The sequence below is a fragment of the Mesocricetus auratus genome, unplaced genomic scaffold, assembly GCF_017639785.1.
Source record: "Mesocricetus auratus isolate SY011 unplaced genomic scaffold, BCM_Maur_2.0 Super-Scaffold_100013, whole genome shotgun sequence".
Taxonomy (NCBI): domain Eukaryota; kingdom Metazoa; phylum Chordata; class Mammalia; order Rodentia; family Cricetidae; genus Mesocricetus; species Mesocricetus auratus.
Window position 1 is genome coordinate 56,991,375 of NW_024429196.1, and position 16,923 is coordinate 57,008,297.

Consider the following 16,923-nt stretch of genomic DNA (forward strand, 5'->3'; position numbering starts at 1 on the left):
AGCTCTTAACTGGGTCTTCTACCTGGATATTATACATCCATTATCAACTATCTACAATTATATTTTCTGGTTATCACAATTTCTCTAAGATACATTTGTATTACCACTTTACTACCCAGAATATTTTAACTCATGCTCACTGCAAACGGTGCTTCCAACAGTGTATTCCAACCCCCTGCCTGGATTAGAGCATAGGGTGTCTTACCAAGCTCCGTATCACTGCTTGCTAGTTTAATGGCACAGTAGCATCCTCACTTTCTTCAGTCCAAGTAAACAAATGCCTGTGACACTGCTGAGACTGCCTCTATCAAGCCCTGCCCTTAGGATTAGATTTTACTGGGAATGAAGGCCTGTGCTAGGTATAGCATTTATCATGCAAAAATCCTCTGAATGTTACCAGGGAATACCTGCTGAAGTAGTATTCATCCTTCTAATGGACCCACTCTGGTAATGGACCCACTCTGACAGATGAGTCTGTTATTGACCTGTTCCAGGCTGCCCCCTGTTTCACCTTTCCCCTCAAAGTGCTAGGATGTTCAGTCTCCCTTGTGCCTCAGTGATAGGGGATATACTTCTGCATGCTGTGAATATGTTTCTTTTATTGGCTGATGAATAGAGCTGTTTCAGCCAATGGACAGGCAGGATGTAGCCAGGCAGGAAGTATAAGTTGGGTGACCAGACTAGGAGAATGCAGAGAAGAGGAACACAGACAGAGTGAGTTGTCAGAGAGACGCCATGTAGTTACCAGGAAGGTAGGATGACTGGGCATTCTCTGGTAAGCTAAGACTACATGGAGATATTTAGATTAATAGAACTGGGTTAATAATTAAGAGATAGCTAGCCAATAAGAAGCCTGAGCCACTGGCCAAACAATGTATAATTAATAAAAGCCTCTGTGTGTTTATTTGGGACTAAACAGCTGTGGGACCAGGTAGGACAGAAACTCCATCTTCACCCCAGGGAAGTCTAGCACTGTGTCATCAGTCTTTACTGATATGATCAGAGTGGTTGCCCAGGGAATGGCTTGGGCACAATTCTGCAACACAACTGCTAACAAAACTAGTGTAGAGGGCAGATGGGACCTCTGGAAAAGTTTTATAATCCTTTAGAGGATACAACCAAGCTTTAAAAAAACTACACATAGTATATATGTATTAAGGTGTCACACTGTACCACACCACATAAATAGGAATGAATACTATGTGTGAATGTGGAGCAATTTCTTCTGGGTTGGGCAGCATTACTGTGGTGACCACACAGACTAAACACAGGCATGACAATGAAATAAGCAGAGCCATACATTTGGTAGTGGGGTCTACAGCAATGACATGGCTATTAACATTCCCTTGTAGAAGGAGTGGGCAGGTGAGGAGACCTCACTTGAGTATGGCTCCTTCCTGCCCCAGTTGAATGCAGAGAAGCTGCTGCCAGGGAACACAGGGGTGTAAGGTTAACTGGGGACTTCTTTATGGTGTAGCTGCTTATGTCACTCATGCCCTGTAAATAACCCTAGTAAATCCATTGGTTCACTAAGCTGGACTTGTACAGAACCCTTCCTTGGTGTGTTAATACCTTCATTATTAATGGTGACTATGTATCCCCAGGAAAACTTAAGACAACATGTGTTAATTAAAACAAATAAAAATAAAAAAGAAGACACGGATTACAGGTTTTTCCAGTAGTGACTGATGGATATTGCCAAACTGAAGCTATCAGGTCTCTGAATGTTAGCTATCCCAAGATTTGATCACACATATATTTGCAACATTCTTATATCAGGAATTTTATGGAGGAGAGGGAGAGGCCAGACCGCAGTCATTTTGGACTAATTTGCAGAAAAGCACCAGAATCAGTGTGAATGTTCCTGCCACAATTGTCCACTGTGGAGTCATGCTGTGACTTGCTCTGAGCTATTGCCCTGCTCTAAGTTATTTTGTATTGTGGGAAGCAGTGGCTTATTTTACAGTAGTTTTTAGGTTGTGACTCACCCTGGCTGATCTCCACTTCACAAAGCAGCAGTTGGCTCCATTTTGAGTGCAAATGCTGAGGCAGAATGACTGAACCTTGTCTGTGCACAGACACCGTGTCCGTGTGAACCATGAGGAAGTGACTGGTGGGAAACTTCGTATAACTACCTGAAGTAGACTGGGAGCACACAGGTACTGGTGCTACTGAAATACAATTAGCCAAGATCCACAAGATCAAAGCAGAGCAACTCCCTCACCTGGATAGCACAGAAAGAGGGTTACTTAATGGTGCTATTGTGAGAGCCCCTACCAACCTGTCATCTGACCATCTGGTGCATGTGTCAAGGCACTGACAGGCAGAGAACTTCAGGCTCTTTCTAGGGCTTCAGCTCACTATGCTTCCAGAGCTTGATGTGGCCCAGTTGGCTTCTGACAGTCCATTCACTTGTGTCTCTGGAACTGGTCCTATGTCTTGCCTCAATAGTCCTGCACTTCAGGATCTGGGCACCCCAGTAACTCTAAAACTGGATTCCCTAACTTACAGGAATCTATCTTTAACCCTTTCATAGTCACTGACTCTTTGTATCACTGTCTGAAACGTGGTGTGAAGGATTAACAACGGTAATTACTATAGGAATAGAAGAACCTGTGATCGCTAAAGGTCACAATATCAAGGGAAATCTAGATTATTTGGTAAACCGCAGACATTAAAACAAATGTAGCTTGTGAACTTACTGCTAGCCAATGAATTCTGATCTTGTGGACAAAGACACAAACATGCTTATCTATATTTCTGAGTGAGTGCATAACATCCTCTCAGAGGACACATAATCCAAAAGGTCAGATGCAAAGCCATGGCCACTGGTTATCTGAATAGATTTGGGATTTTCTACTTTAATGATATTCTTAATTGAGTGGTAGGAGTTAAGCTTTGCTGAGATATTTGTGTTTATTAGCAATTTAAACATAGATTTATATTACATCTGAATTCCTTTGATTTTCTCAGGGAAATAAGGGCATGCTAGTATTTTCTTCTCTTTAACCAGGTTAACTGCTCTGGAAAACAAATGTGAAGTCATGGTCTAGTTGCCCTCATCGTTACATCTCTGTTACTTGTTCTAACAGTACTTTCTTAGGGGTTCTGCCAGCCTGCAAATAATGGCATGGAGACTTATTATTAATTATGAAAGCTTGGCCTTTAGGTTAGACTTGTCTCAACTAGCTCTTATAACTTAAATTAACCTATTTATATTAAACAACATTCTCTACATTCTGTCATGTGGTGTTACCTCTCTTCCATCTTGTACCTTCTGTTTCAAGGGTGACTCTGCCTCTCTTCTTCCCAAAGAGTCTAGCTTATAACTCCTGCCTAGCTGTTGGCTGTTCAGTTTTTAAATACACCACCACAGCAATACATCTTCACACATATTACAGATAACCCACAACAACCTGAACCTTGGGTTAGATAAAAAAGCACCTAATTAGGCCACCTAAAACAATCATTTCAGAATGTCACCACAAATGTCATGACCAGTAGTGCTGTCACCTGTCTCTGAGAATCAATATGAGGTTATAGTTGAAACTGTGGGTTATTACTGTACATAAAATATATCATCCAGGCTAAAGTTTTGGGATTTACTTCAACCTTTGTAGCTATTCATCTGTTTTATGAATGGTTTCCTTTAAGTCCTTTAACAAGGTAGAACACAGGCTTCGTAGGCCTATAGGGTTCCTGTCCCTGCACTAGGCAGCCAAGTCAGGCAACCATGGATCAAAGTAGGTCCTTCATGCCACCTTTTCTTCTTTGCTTATTTTCCCAGGGAAGTAACAGTGTGGTACTTTGTTAAACCTAATTTCCTTGGAAGCTCCAGGTCTCATTAACAGTGCACTGATGAGAGATTTCTTTTGTGAATTAGTTGGTAGCCACAGGCTCTAGGAAACAGCTCTTTCAATAGTAACAGGAAAGACGCCATCTTTCTCTTCAGTTCCTGGGTTGGGTCAAGTTCTTTCTTACTAAAGGTACCTAATGTGTCTCTTCCCATGGTACTTGCCCTTCCTGTGCTCCTTCACCACTTCTACTCATGTCTGTTACTTGCTCAGGAAACAGGTAAGGCATGTATGAGATCCTCTCAGTACTCTTCCAGAGTCCTCACTGGTGAGGGATTCAATTGTCTCACCTGTGTGTAGAGAGACTCACTCTGTAGTTAAACACTCAGTGTCTCAACACTCACTGAGAACATCAAGGAGAAGCAGTCCAAATCCCACACAAGGCTATGACTTCATGGTGCAGTGAAGCAGAGTCCTGATCTGGGCCAACATTTGAACAAGCCTTGAGTAAGGCCATTTTCTTGTAAATATTCTGAGGAGCAAAAATATGGCTAAGAAAAAAGAGAAAGAAAGCTAGGAATCACATTAAGAAAAAATTCAGATTAGACACGGACACAGAGACAGTCAGAAACACACACACACTCTGCGCACTCTCTCTCTCCCTCCCTCCCTCCCCCCTAACACAAACACTCTCCTCCCTCCCTCCCTCCCTCCCTCCCTCCCTCCCTCCCTCCCTCCCTCCCTCCCTCCCTCCCTCCCTCCCTCCCTCCCTCCCTCTCTCTCTCTCTCTCTCTCTCTCTCTCTCTCTCTCTCTCTCGTCCCTAAAAGAGGCTGCACTTACAATGAACATTCTATAAAAGCTGATTGCCTGATTAAAACTTCAGTATTATGGAGGGTTAGAATGCTGCAGATCTAAAGCCAAATTACATTGGGATCACTGGGATCTTTATCCTCTTTATTGGCTATTCATAGCTCATCAGTTTGACCTAACAGTGTCCTGTGACTACCACATGAAACCTTTTGTGATGCCTACAAAGTAACCAGGTAGCAATCTGAGGTTTCCCCACTTTGTTGAAATCATTCTGCCTCCTTGCCCTGTACATGATGAATGTATTTAAAAAACTTTACTGGAGTTTTCGTGTTCTGTAACTACCTCATGAGATTGTTACTACCCTGGTAATCTAAATCTGTGTCATGGTCCCTCAAAATTGACTCCAGAATAAACCATCTCTTACTCCCTTTGAGGTGAGTGAGGGTTGTGCTTTTTGTGTCATCATGAAAAATAAAAGCAACAAAAAACTCTGGAATGCACAACATACCTGTAACATTCTTGTTCTGGCCTCCATGGGCACCAGGCACACATATAATGCACAGACATATATGCAGGTAGACAAGCCATACAAATACTTTTTAAGAAAAGAAATAACCAAATACTTAATTCAACAACAATGATCTTCTCTCTTGCTCTTATCCATCTCTCTCCACTTGACAGCTTTCAGGATGCTCCCTTTCTCTTGAACTTAATAAATACACAAATAAAAGTATCTTGCCATTTACAATGTACTGTCACGGATGGAATGAAATGTGTTTTGTAATTTTTTTCAGAATTCAATTTTCATTCTTGACCTAAAAATAGTTCCTTTAACAAAATTTCATTTTTGACATAACACTTTCTTGATATTTCAAAACTGTACTTTAAACCTAAAATTTCCCATTAATTATTGTTTTTTTTAGGGCTTCAGGGGGCATATTTCAGAGGAATTATTGGGTGAATAATATTTAGCTGATTTAGTTTCTGTTGGAGGTACAGTTCTGAGTAAGAATTAATAATTAAAGAAGCTTCCATTAATATAAGTGATGTCTTCAGGGTTTAGAGTGCAATGGGTGATAATAAAAGGAGGACTTGCAAGAGGCCAACATGTGTGGGAAAGGCATGCTGGCAAGGAATGCCTGCCATGGGAGGCTCCTTGTGAGAGGATCTTCAGTCCAAGACAGACTATCTGGGCATCACCTCATTCATTCTTCCAGGTCTAGAGGACACAGGAATCAAGGATGATGTCTGGTTTCTTATCCCTCTGAAACTCATGCAGGACAATTTCAGTGGTTGGCTAAGGTCAGAAGGTATGCTGTAAAGCTGGGATTGAAACCTTACATGTTTGCTTTCATAGTTGCAACTCATACCACACCACTTGTCCTTACAGCTGCTTTAGAAAGTATATTACATTAGAGGTGGAGAAAAGCTAATCTGAAAAAAAAATTCATGCCTTGTAGAAAAAAAGATCCCTAAGGCTTCTTGGGAGTGGCACTTCATTTCCTTCTTGCCTAGCAAAGTCTGGGGATCTGAAGGCCATCACACCAGTGCTGCTACTTTCTAGTTATGTGACCTTGGTTATTTTAACTTTGTCTTGTTCCTTCCTCATAACATGCAGGTAATTCTAGCACCAACCTCTTCAGGATGGGAGGTGTAAGGTATGTGCCTGGTGTATTCAGACACTAACTGTTAGCTATTAGCATAATTATTCTTTCAATACTCTGTCCTTCAGTATCTGTCACAAAGAATATGAGATACCAAATACACATGAGAACTGGAAACAGCAGAGCATCAGGTGTCTGTTGAGTCAACCACAACCCCCAGCCTCTATCTAGGTCTCCTCTTCAAATACATCCCCTATTCAGACATGCTTGGGCTGACCATACCTGGCTCTGGCCACTTCTTCCAGTTCTAGAATTACAGTTTAACAATTTTTGCACTTTAGATACACCAGAATTAGAGTCCTCACTGCATTTCACAAGTTGTTTCTGAGATTGGGTTTGGTTTTTCTTTTTGTGCGTGTATAGACTGGGATGTACATGCACATGTGTGTTTGAATGTGTATGCACATGTGTGTAGGTTAGAGGCTGGTGCTAAGAGCAGCTCCAAATCACCTTTCCACTGTCATTTTTGAGACAAGGTAGATCACTGATTCTGTAGTTTACTGACTGGACAGACTAGCTAGTCAGGCAGGTCTGGAGATCGTCCTGTCTCTGCCTCTCCAGTGCTGCTACACCTGGCTTAAAACAGCAGAACTGAACTAAGTTTCTTATGCTTGCATGGAAATGTTTTTACCTACTGAGTCATCTCTCCAGTCCAGGTCTGGTTTTTCTGAAGATCCACCTTTATGGGAATGATACACTTTCTTTCTACTCTGGCAGCCATGTTACATCAAAGGCTCTGTACTTGATTCTTGTCTGTATCAGCAGTCACATCATGGCTGGATGTGACTTCCATGTCTTAAACTTATTCTTAGCTCATGGCTGCCTCCCCTTCTCACTGTCCTTGCCTAAGGAAACACATCTGGGCTCCTACCTGCCCATTGCCTTTGATCCCACACATAACATTTCCACCCATTTAAGGTCTTTAATCAAATGGCTCTTCTAAAAAGTTTTTTCTTTAATCCAGATGGCTCGTGTTGCCACGTTAACATGCCTCCCAGCATCTGTCCAGGAAGGAGGCAACATGTTCTGAAAGAAGCATGAGCTTCAAGCCAGGAAAGTCGAAGTTCTGCCTCTACTCATAAGGTACAGCACCAACACATCATTCACTCTTGGAATGTTGGATTTCTCACCTGTAAAGTCACAATAAATCCATCTCTTGGGATACTATAATTAGATCACATGTTCACCAAGGATCAAGTATGTCCTTAGGGCACGGAGACAGACTAAGTACACAGCTGCTTACTTGTCTGTGTCCTTCTGAACAGTATTTCCCACTTTGAACTTTCTGTGAAAATTGTTTGTGTTATTTCACACTCTGGTTGGATGGTTGGATCTAGGAAGGCAAGATCTTTTTGGATTCACTGTTATGCACACAGCCCTTAGCATCTAACACAGGTAAGACTCATGCAATGTATGAGTGACATCATAGATAATTACCATGTTACCAGAAATGGGAAAGAAAAGTCACAAACCCAATGTATTTTTCTGTCATGGTCACACAGTACACGAGACAGTCAATTTAGAAAGAAGTCTTTTTTTGGCTCAAGCGTTCTGGGGTTTCAGAAACCTCTGGTTTTCTCTGTTGCCTCTGGACTTGTGGCAGCAGAACACACATGGCAGAGGAAATCTGCTCACTTCATGGTGGCTGGTAACAAAGAGTCAAAATGGTCTAGGATTTCATTATTCCCTTTAAGAGCATATCCCGCGACGATTTAACTTCCTTCTACTAGACTGTACCTCCTCAAGGGTCTGCCATCTTTTGATAGCACCATGGTCTGACAACAAACCTTTGGAGAAATAATGCTATCCAGAGTTAGGTGGCTAGCTGATGGCAAGGAAAGAGTGGAAGGCACTCAACTCTGTGTCTCCCCGTGCTACATTTCCTAAGAAATAGGACACGGCTGGCCATTTTGTGATACCAGAAGCACTTCTTATGAAAATGTTACGTTCTCATAGGCCAAGTCACCCAGGGATGTATCCATAGACAACAAGCAATTTGTAACCTGATAAGCCAGGTACTGAGTCTCCAGTGCCCTGCATGGCCTCGCAGAGGAAGCAAGAAATGAGAACAGTCATCTAATAATCTGTTATCCTCCTAATTGAAGAAGCAAGTTCATTTTATTCTATCCAGGTGTGGCTGGCAGATGTGGAGGCTGGGACTATCAAGCTCTTGTCCCTGGCTTGCCATCTCTGGCTAGGCTGTCCACTCTTGCACTCTCCTTCTCATATTACCACAGAAGTCCTGTACATGGCTTCCTAAGATGAAGACTGACCAATCTTATTACTCAGCTGTTCAAATGTGGGAGAATATCTTTCAGAAGTCCAATTTTTTTTTGGCTGCTCTCCTGGGGGCTGGGTCTACTTTTCAGGCAGGTGAGGCAATTAATACAACAAGAAGGCCAGAACTCTACTCACTGATCTGTGCTGATGAACTTGGTGAAAGATAAGAAGATTCGATTATTAATCTCTATACCAAGAATATGACAACCGATGGTAGGTCTTTAATATTTTTACTTGTGATCTCTGGATACTTGGGCTCCTTGAATGGAGCATTCACCTAATTTTGCCTCCCTGAGTCCCCACAATTGGCAAAATATACTATTTTTTAAGTTTTATTTTTATTTATAATCTTAAATTTGGTGAAGAGCCCTAGTCATATCAGTGTGTCCTTGTGCCTGCCCACATTAGTAGAGAAACAGGGAGTCTAGAACCAAACAGATGAGATGCTCCATGAAATGTGACCTTGGGAAAGCTTACCTAACCTCTCAGAGCCTCAGTTTCCTTTCCTGTCAAAGGGATGGATTGCCAACTATACATGCTGTACTTCTGTCATCATGGGTGGTGCGGAAGCAGGTGAATAATGACAACACTTCCTTGGAACCTGTGCTTTCCAACAGATACTCCCTGTTAGTGTCTTGTATGTACATTCTGATGTACAGCCAGAGTTGGGGAACACTGTTGTGCAATACTCAACAAATCTGAGAAATTGTTGATGTTCTTAGAGTCACTCATGAACATGTGAATGAAATGACCATGTATCCAGTAAATGCTGAAGCAAAGACAGATTCTAATAATTACATAAGAGGAAGCAGAGAGCTTGTACCTTAGAAGCACAACATCTCAGACATATATGCTAAATTGCAGCAATAAAACTGAAAACATCCTCTATAGAATGCACCGATTCTAAATTACTGGCTAAATCTAGTAAAGAAAATTACCTGCCTGAGTGTTATCATAAATGCTGGGGCAACATTTTTTTAACCTAAGCTCTAGGATAAACCATAAGGGGGAAAAACCCAATCCTGCAAAATTAGATATTCTAGATCTTCAAGCCACTAATTTTAATCAATATCATCCTGGAAATTTTAAATGACTTTCTACTGAACTTCTCCACCCCCATCAAGTAATTGTAAGAAATATTGATTCCATTCCACATACTAAATCTTAACAGGTTCATAAAATATTAGCTTATTAAGTTAACATAAAAATGCAATTTAGTGGAATTAAACAGCACAGGGAATTTCACATAAACACTGCAAATTGGGTCTATATATGGCTGATGTCTTAATATATTATCTACATCTTATTACCAGTCCTCTGGCCCTATGTAGATGACAGAGGTCAACCTGAATGGGAGGAATATGTTAATAGAGAATAGCTTGTAAAAACTTAAGACTACACAGGACAAGGATGAAGGAGAAAACAAAACGCAGAATCTCATTTTATCTATTTAAAAACTGTCAAGTTTATACGGTTGCAGTAATAACCTAAATTGTACTGTGTAAGAGTGAGACATCACAATTCAGGACTCCGCACTCTGTGTCTGAGATTTTAATGGACAACATCATTCTAATAGGATGTTTGGTTGACTGTATGGATGGAAAGAATGATAGATTTAGAAGTTTTGCTTTGATCTGTATAGGATCACTATATCCCCTACTATGGGGATCAGAAGACTGCCATCAAACACCAATACTACAGAAACACAGGACATGTGTTCAGATCCCATCTTTATGAGGCTAATTATAAACTCAGCTACCATGATCACAGACACAGAATAGAAATTACTGATGCTGGCAAATTCTATTATTTCTCAGTAACTGTGTTTTAATGGCTCCCTCCTCTCCGTGTCTGTCTGTGTGTGTGTGTGTGTGTGTGTGTGTGAATCATGCATACAAGGTGGAATCCTACCTGACCTTCAAGGCTGGCTCTGCTATTACTCTTACATAGTGTCAAGCTTGTTTTCTCATATCAAATGGTAGTAATTAATTATGCCAGTTACTATGAGTGTTATAATGATAATACATGGGAATGCACATTAAAAGGCTTATAGCATTAAGCCAAGTAAATGCCTAGTTGGTATTTTGTAGCTCTCAGACTTGTGTATGTTCCAAAGTATCATACATCATTTGATCCCTGTGAACATGTTTGATTTCTGTGGTGAACAAAAATAGGCAAAGAGAAAAGTCTTCATATTTGTTTGGAGGCAGGCTGTGCCAATTTGTTCTTACTTAACATAACATTCTCCATTGGTAACCATGCACATTTATAATCTTGTATACTCAAATGTGAATGTTTCAATGGAATTGTGCCATCCATCTCCCTTCTAGAATATTTGCTAAGGAAAGCAAAGGGTAAAGCATGAGGAATTCCTTATGACATCTAAGGTACCGGGAACAATTTTGTTAGTTCTGAAGAAGACCACTGTGTTCCATGGTTACAGCCAGAAGTTAAGAAGAACTGCAGCCATCTCCAGAGCTGAGGAGTATGGTTCATTCTATAAAAGATGGCCCCTTCCATGTTAAGACCTCAGCTTTAGGTGGAGAATACACAAGTCCTGGGAAAGGTATGGCACCACAGGTATCTGCTAATGGTTAAGGTCTCTCTAAGCACTGGGGGCAGGTATTATACCCAAGGGATAAGTGCATATGTGTGCACTGCTCATAATGAGCTTGCTGAAGCAGCATTCAAAATGGAGGCACAAGACGATAAGGAGATGCAACAACAAGAAATGTCTGTAGGGGATGACTGGAGCTGTGGCCATGTATTAAAGGACTTCTAGTCTGGGCGGGTGACCTGAGCCTCCTTGCTAAGCTGCACATTGTTCTAGGAATCAGGGAATGAAGCCCCAATAGGGTTTTTGTTTTTGTTCTCTGTGTAACAAAAAGCTCTGGTGTCCTGGGACACGCTTTGTAGACCACATGGGTCTTGAACTCACAGAGATCTGCCTCTGCCTCTGGAGGAGTGAGGACTCCCAGGTTGGGATTTTGGCAGGACAAAGAAAAACATCATTACAGTCTTTTAGAACCATGTATACCGATTTATAAACTGATGGTGTGTGAACACTCTCTACCCTCTCCTCTCTCTCACCTAAATCATCAAGAATGACCCAGTGGGTTTCTTTTCTGATAACTGCATTCAGAAGCCTCCATCTGTGTGAATGAGGAATTAGAAGCCTGTTGTAGATTCTGATGCAGTACTCTGATAATCAATGCTTTATATTCAGGTTCCAAGGAAGCTTCTTTCACTGATGAAGGTGGGTCCGCAGCAAACTGCCTCTCACACATTTGGTTATTTACAGCTGACTAACATTATCAAATGTTCTCTGTGTTAACTCTGCTTATAAAAAGGAAGCAACTACATGGTGTTTTTGGTGGTTTGGACAAGAATGGCCACCTTAGGCTCATATGTTTGGATATTTGGTTCCAAGTAGGTTTAACTGTCTGTGAAAAAGCAGGGAGGTTTGGCCTTGTGGGAGGAGGTGTGTCATTGGGGGTGGGCTTTGAGTTTTCAAGAGGTCACACCATTCCCAGTTAGATCTATCTCTGCCTTGTGCTTGGGGTTCAGAAAGTTCTCAGCTATTGCTCCATCACTAGGCCTGCTGCCATATTACCCACAGTGATGGTCAAGGGTTCTAACCTTCGAGGACTATGAGCCCCAAGTTATATGCTGTCTTTAATAAGCTGCATTGGTCATGGTGTTTTATCACTGCAACAGAAAAGTGAGTAGGAGAATGTCTAAAACTAAAAAGCAAAAAAACCAAACTTTAACACTGAAATCTACTATTTTCAACTGTATGCCTTAACTACAGAAGAAATGGTGCAGTTTACTTTAAAATAGAAACAACACAGGAGAATTCCCAGAACAGTCATTTAGAAGTGAGATTTGGTTTTCATTTCACCTGGCTTAATAATGAAAACATGAAAGATGGTTCCCAATTTCTCCAAAATCAACATATTAGTCCCTTATAGAAATGCCACAGGAGGCCATTTCTGCTTTTCTTTAGAAGACAGATTTCATTTATTCTTTGTTTAAAATTGAATGTATCTCTCAATTTTAACAGTGCCTGAGCCACAGCTGGGCAACATGAGTTGGATTTAAATGAAGCCTGTAGGCAAAGACTGCAGTGGGACCCTCCAGTCAGCCAAGTGCTGGCCAACCATAGCACTGTGATGGCATTGTTCATGGTCTCCACTATCAACTAGATTCAAGTCTGATGAAGAGAGGAAACAGGTCCATGTGTGTGTGTGTGTGTGTGTGTGTGTGTGTGTGTGTGTTAGAGAGAAAGAGAGGGGAGAGAGAGGAGAGAGAGAGAGAGAGAGAGAGAGAGGGAGAGAGGAGGGAGGAGGGAGGAGAGAGAGGAGAGAGGAGAGACTAAACACCATGGCAACAACACCTCATACAACTTCCTCTGTTTGCTTCAGAGCTAGGCTCAGACAAAGAGGTGTGTGGGTTGGGAGAAAGAATAGCCTTACTGTCTTAGTTAGGTTTTTATTGCTGTGAAGAGACCCATGACCATGGCAACTCTTACAAAGAAAGCATTTAATTAGGGTAGGTTACTTACAGTTTCAGAGGTTCCATCCATTATCATCATGGTGGGGAGCAGGCACACAGGCAGGCATGGTGCTAGAGTAGCTGAAAGACTACATCTTGCAGGAAACAGGAAACTGACTGATTGTCACACTGAGGGAAGCTTGAGAAAAAGAAACCTCAAAGCCTGCCCCCATAGTGACAAGCTTCCTCCAAGAAGGCCATACCTGCTAATAGTGCCACTTCCTTTGGGGTTTTCTTTCAAACCATCACATCTACCTACAAGAAGGTGTATGTATACATGCAGTTATGAATGTGTGTGTGTATGAACACATGGATGTGCAAATTAAGTATGTATACACAACACATATAGTACTTACGCAGGTACTTGAAAGAATTTTAAGTCACATGAGCGAATGTAAACAAAAACAACTATCAGGTTCTATTGGCAATGCAAACTGAATGTAGCCATATTCTTCTCCCAGGCACATGCCACAGGGGGCAACACTGTTTGTATGGTAGGCTTTCACCCCTGGCCTATATGTAGCTCTAGAGGTCAGACTGGTCAAGTGAAGTTCACAAGAAGGCAAATCCAGAAGAAAAAGAGATTGATAATACATCTACTAGTTAAATATTTAAAGTTCATAATATTACTGTCATGTGTTGTAAAACACTGGCACTTTAATGGTACAGGCAAGTGTTACAATAACTCTTTCCCACCAGCCTGGTCCCACAGGTATGTGATCCCCAAATGAACACCCAGACACTATATTATAAAGCTTTTGTCCAATGACTAGGGCCTCTTATTGACTAGCTCTGTCTTAATTATTAACCCATTTCTATTAATCTAAGTATTTCTACATGGACTTCTCTTATTGGAGAATGACTCACTCATATCCTCTCATTCTGGGATAACAATGTGATTGCTACTCTTCCTTATTCCATCTATCCTAACCATATGTTCCCCTTCATTATTTCTTCCATGAATGACACTGGTAACCTGCCATGGTGAGCCTTAGTTGCCTGTGTATGAGATAAGACACATCTATGGCTCAGAGATTAGGGACAGGGAAGGAATGAGCAGGCCAAGCAGGTTGGTGGGAGAGATCTTGTTTGATCACAATTTTAATGGGAAAGCTACAATTTTCTTAGGGTTGTAAATATGTGTAAAGCCATCTGTTGAGTCCTTCTGTCACATCTTGTAGATCCTGCATGTTTATATGTGTATGGCATCAAAACATCATGAGCCTAAAACAACAATATTTACAGGACATGGGATTTTAATGGAAACATATATAATACTGGTTTTTCATAAACACAGTAATTTATAATGCCAGTCATAGGGGAGTGTTTAAATTATACACACATTCTAGCCAGGGGTGTGTGTGTAATGTCAGCACTTTAGAAGCAGAAGCAGGCAGATCTCTGTGAGTGCAAGGCCAGCATAGTCTACAAACTAAGTTCTAGGCTAGCCAGGGCTGTATAGTGAGACCCTGTCTCAAAAACAAAACAAAACAAAACATTATGTACATATTCTGTCACAAGTCAAGGGAAAATGAAAAAGAGACATTTGATCACCTAGATATTGCCTTTGTAAACTGAATGCTCAAGTCCGTTACTCATCTTTACAAGATGGCTTGTGGATGTTTTTAAAAAATATTTTGCAATTCATTATATAATGTGGTTAGTTTTTTCCTCATATGTCTTCTTTCATTCTGCTTCGCCAAGATTATGGTATTCTTGATGCTCTAATTTTGTTTTATGGTTTATACTTGTGACCAGTTTGAGAAAATTTTGTCATTTCAAAGTATGAAAGGTGGTATTTTTCTCTAAAAACTTTATCCTTCCCATTTATGTAAGTCTACAATCCATTTTTTTAATGTGTGATATGAGGAAGAGTCCAGAAATTTTCTTCCCCCAATATTTATCCAATGGCTGAACCTGCTTATTTGAAAAGGCTATGTTATTCCCAGCCATACACCAGGCAGTTTTTTATAAGTGGGCGTCTTTCTGGCCTCTATTCTGTTCTGGAATCAGAATCAGTCTACCTAGTCTTGACTCAATTACCAGAGGTTCAGAATAGTTTTGAAATCTAGTAATGAAGGCACCACAGCTTTCTCCCTCTTCTTTAAGAATTCTCTACTACTTTTGGTTCTTTGAATTTTCACGTAAATAACTAAACAAGTGTCTCAGTCTCAGAAAAATTGCTAGCAGTCTGACAGGGCTGCGTTGGGAACATTAAAAATGTTAGTGTGGAATATCCATACCACAATACATATGTTAAAAGATGCTCATCATCATGAGTTCTTATGGAATTAAAATTTATGTCTCAACAAGTAAATACATTGGTGTTTGTGCTGACGGTTTCTGTGCGGGTCCATGTGTATGTGTGAGTGTGTAGGTATGTAGGCCAACCTCAGGAATATCAAAATGCTATTTACCTTGAGACAGGTCTCTGATTGTCTTGAAGCTCAGAGATAAATCTATGCTGGCTGGTCAGTGATCTCTAGGGATCCCCTTGTCTCTAACCCTCAGTGCTGGGATTACAGCACATATCACCATGCTTGGTTTTTTTTAAAAAAAAAATGTGTGTTCTGGAGATGAAACTCAGTTCCTAATTTTTTTTTGTAAGACAAACACTTTAATGACAGAACTATCTCCCCAACCCATAAACTTACCTATTTAAAGAGAAGAGGATCAACACCTCTTCCTATCTCTTTTAGTGTGTAATCAGGTATTTACAAATAGATATGCACTGGCTGGTTTTGTGTGTTAACTTGACACAAGCTAGAGTCATTGGAGGGAAGAGTCTCAGTTGAGGAAACACCTCGATTAGATCAAGTTATAAAGCATTTCTCAATTAGTGATGAATGGGGAGGGCCAAACTCATGGTGAGGATCGCCATCCCAGGCTGCTGATCTTCATCTTGGGTTCTTTAAGAAGGTGGGTTGACACAGCTAACACTGAACTGAACTCCTGGAACCCAGTGACAGAGATGGAGGAGTGATGAGCAAAGGCGTCAAGACAGTGTTGGTGAAACCCACAAAGACAGCTGAATAGACAAGGGGGGAGCTCTTGAACCCCAGACTGATGGCTGAGAGGCCAACAGGGGACTGATCCAGACTCCATGAATGTAGTGTCAGTGAGGAGGCCTCAGAAATCTCTGGGGCCTTGGGTAGTAGATTAGTGTTTACCATGGCATACAAATGAACTTTGGGAGCCCATTCCACATGGAGGGATGCTTTCTCAGCCTGGACACATGGGGAAGGGCCTAGGTCCTGCCCTGGATGAAATGACAGACTCTGGAGATTCCCCCAAGGAGGGCCTCACCTTCCATGGGAAATGATGTGGGAATTGGGTGGGGGACTGGGGGAGGGCTGGTGGAGGGACAAGGATGGAGGGGTGGGAGAGGGGGGCTGGGATTGACATGTGAAGCATGCATGAGTTCCTGTCCTGACTTCCTTTAGTGATGAGCAGCAATGCTGAAGTGTAAGCCAAATAAACCCTCTTCTCCCCAACTTGCTCTTTGGTTATGGCGTTTTATCACAGCAATAGAAACCCTAATTAAGATAAAACACAAATGTTGATCTGTTTATTTTTGGTGTTATATTTTGGAAACTACCTGGCATCTATAGAGATTATTTCAGCTCCATTAAATCCCCCTGCTCCCTGAATGGGGGACTGAACCTAGGACTTTGTGCATGCTAGGTAAGTGCTCTCTTCGTGAACTACATCTCCAGCCCTTTCATATAAGAAACATGCTCATTAGCTTATAGTCCTAGGTTGGTTTATTTGCTACTGGTTGTTGATCTGATTATTCTGTAAGTCTCACAGCATCTGGGGA

The 16,923-nt window shown here is 41.3% G+C and overlaps 1 protein-coding gene across 2 annotated transcripts in view; it reads right to left on the reverse strand.

Annotated features, from left to right (window-relative positions):
• Lyrm4 (LYR motif containing 4) overlaps nt 1-16,923 on the reverse strand; it is a 94,685-nt gene that overhangs the window by 29,510 nt on the left and 48,252 nt on the right. Inside the window, exon 3 of one of the 2 annotated variants that reach the window (XM_021224986.2) lies at nt 4,199-4,345. The exons of the other annotated variant lie outside the window; for it this stretch is intronic. Coding sequence (XP_021080645.1) covers nt 4,247-4,345 — 99 coding nt within the window. The 3' untranslated portion in view covers nt 4,199-4,246. The remainder of the gene's footprint in view (nt 1-4,198; nt 4,346-16,923) is intronic. 2 annotated transcript variants of the gene reach the window in all.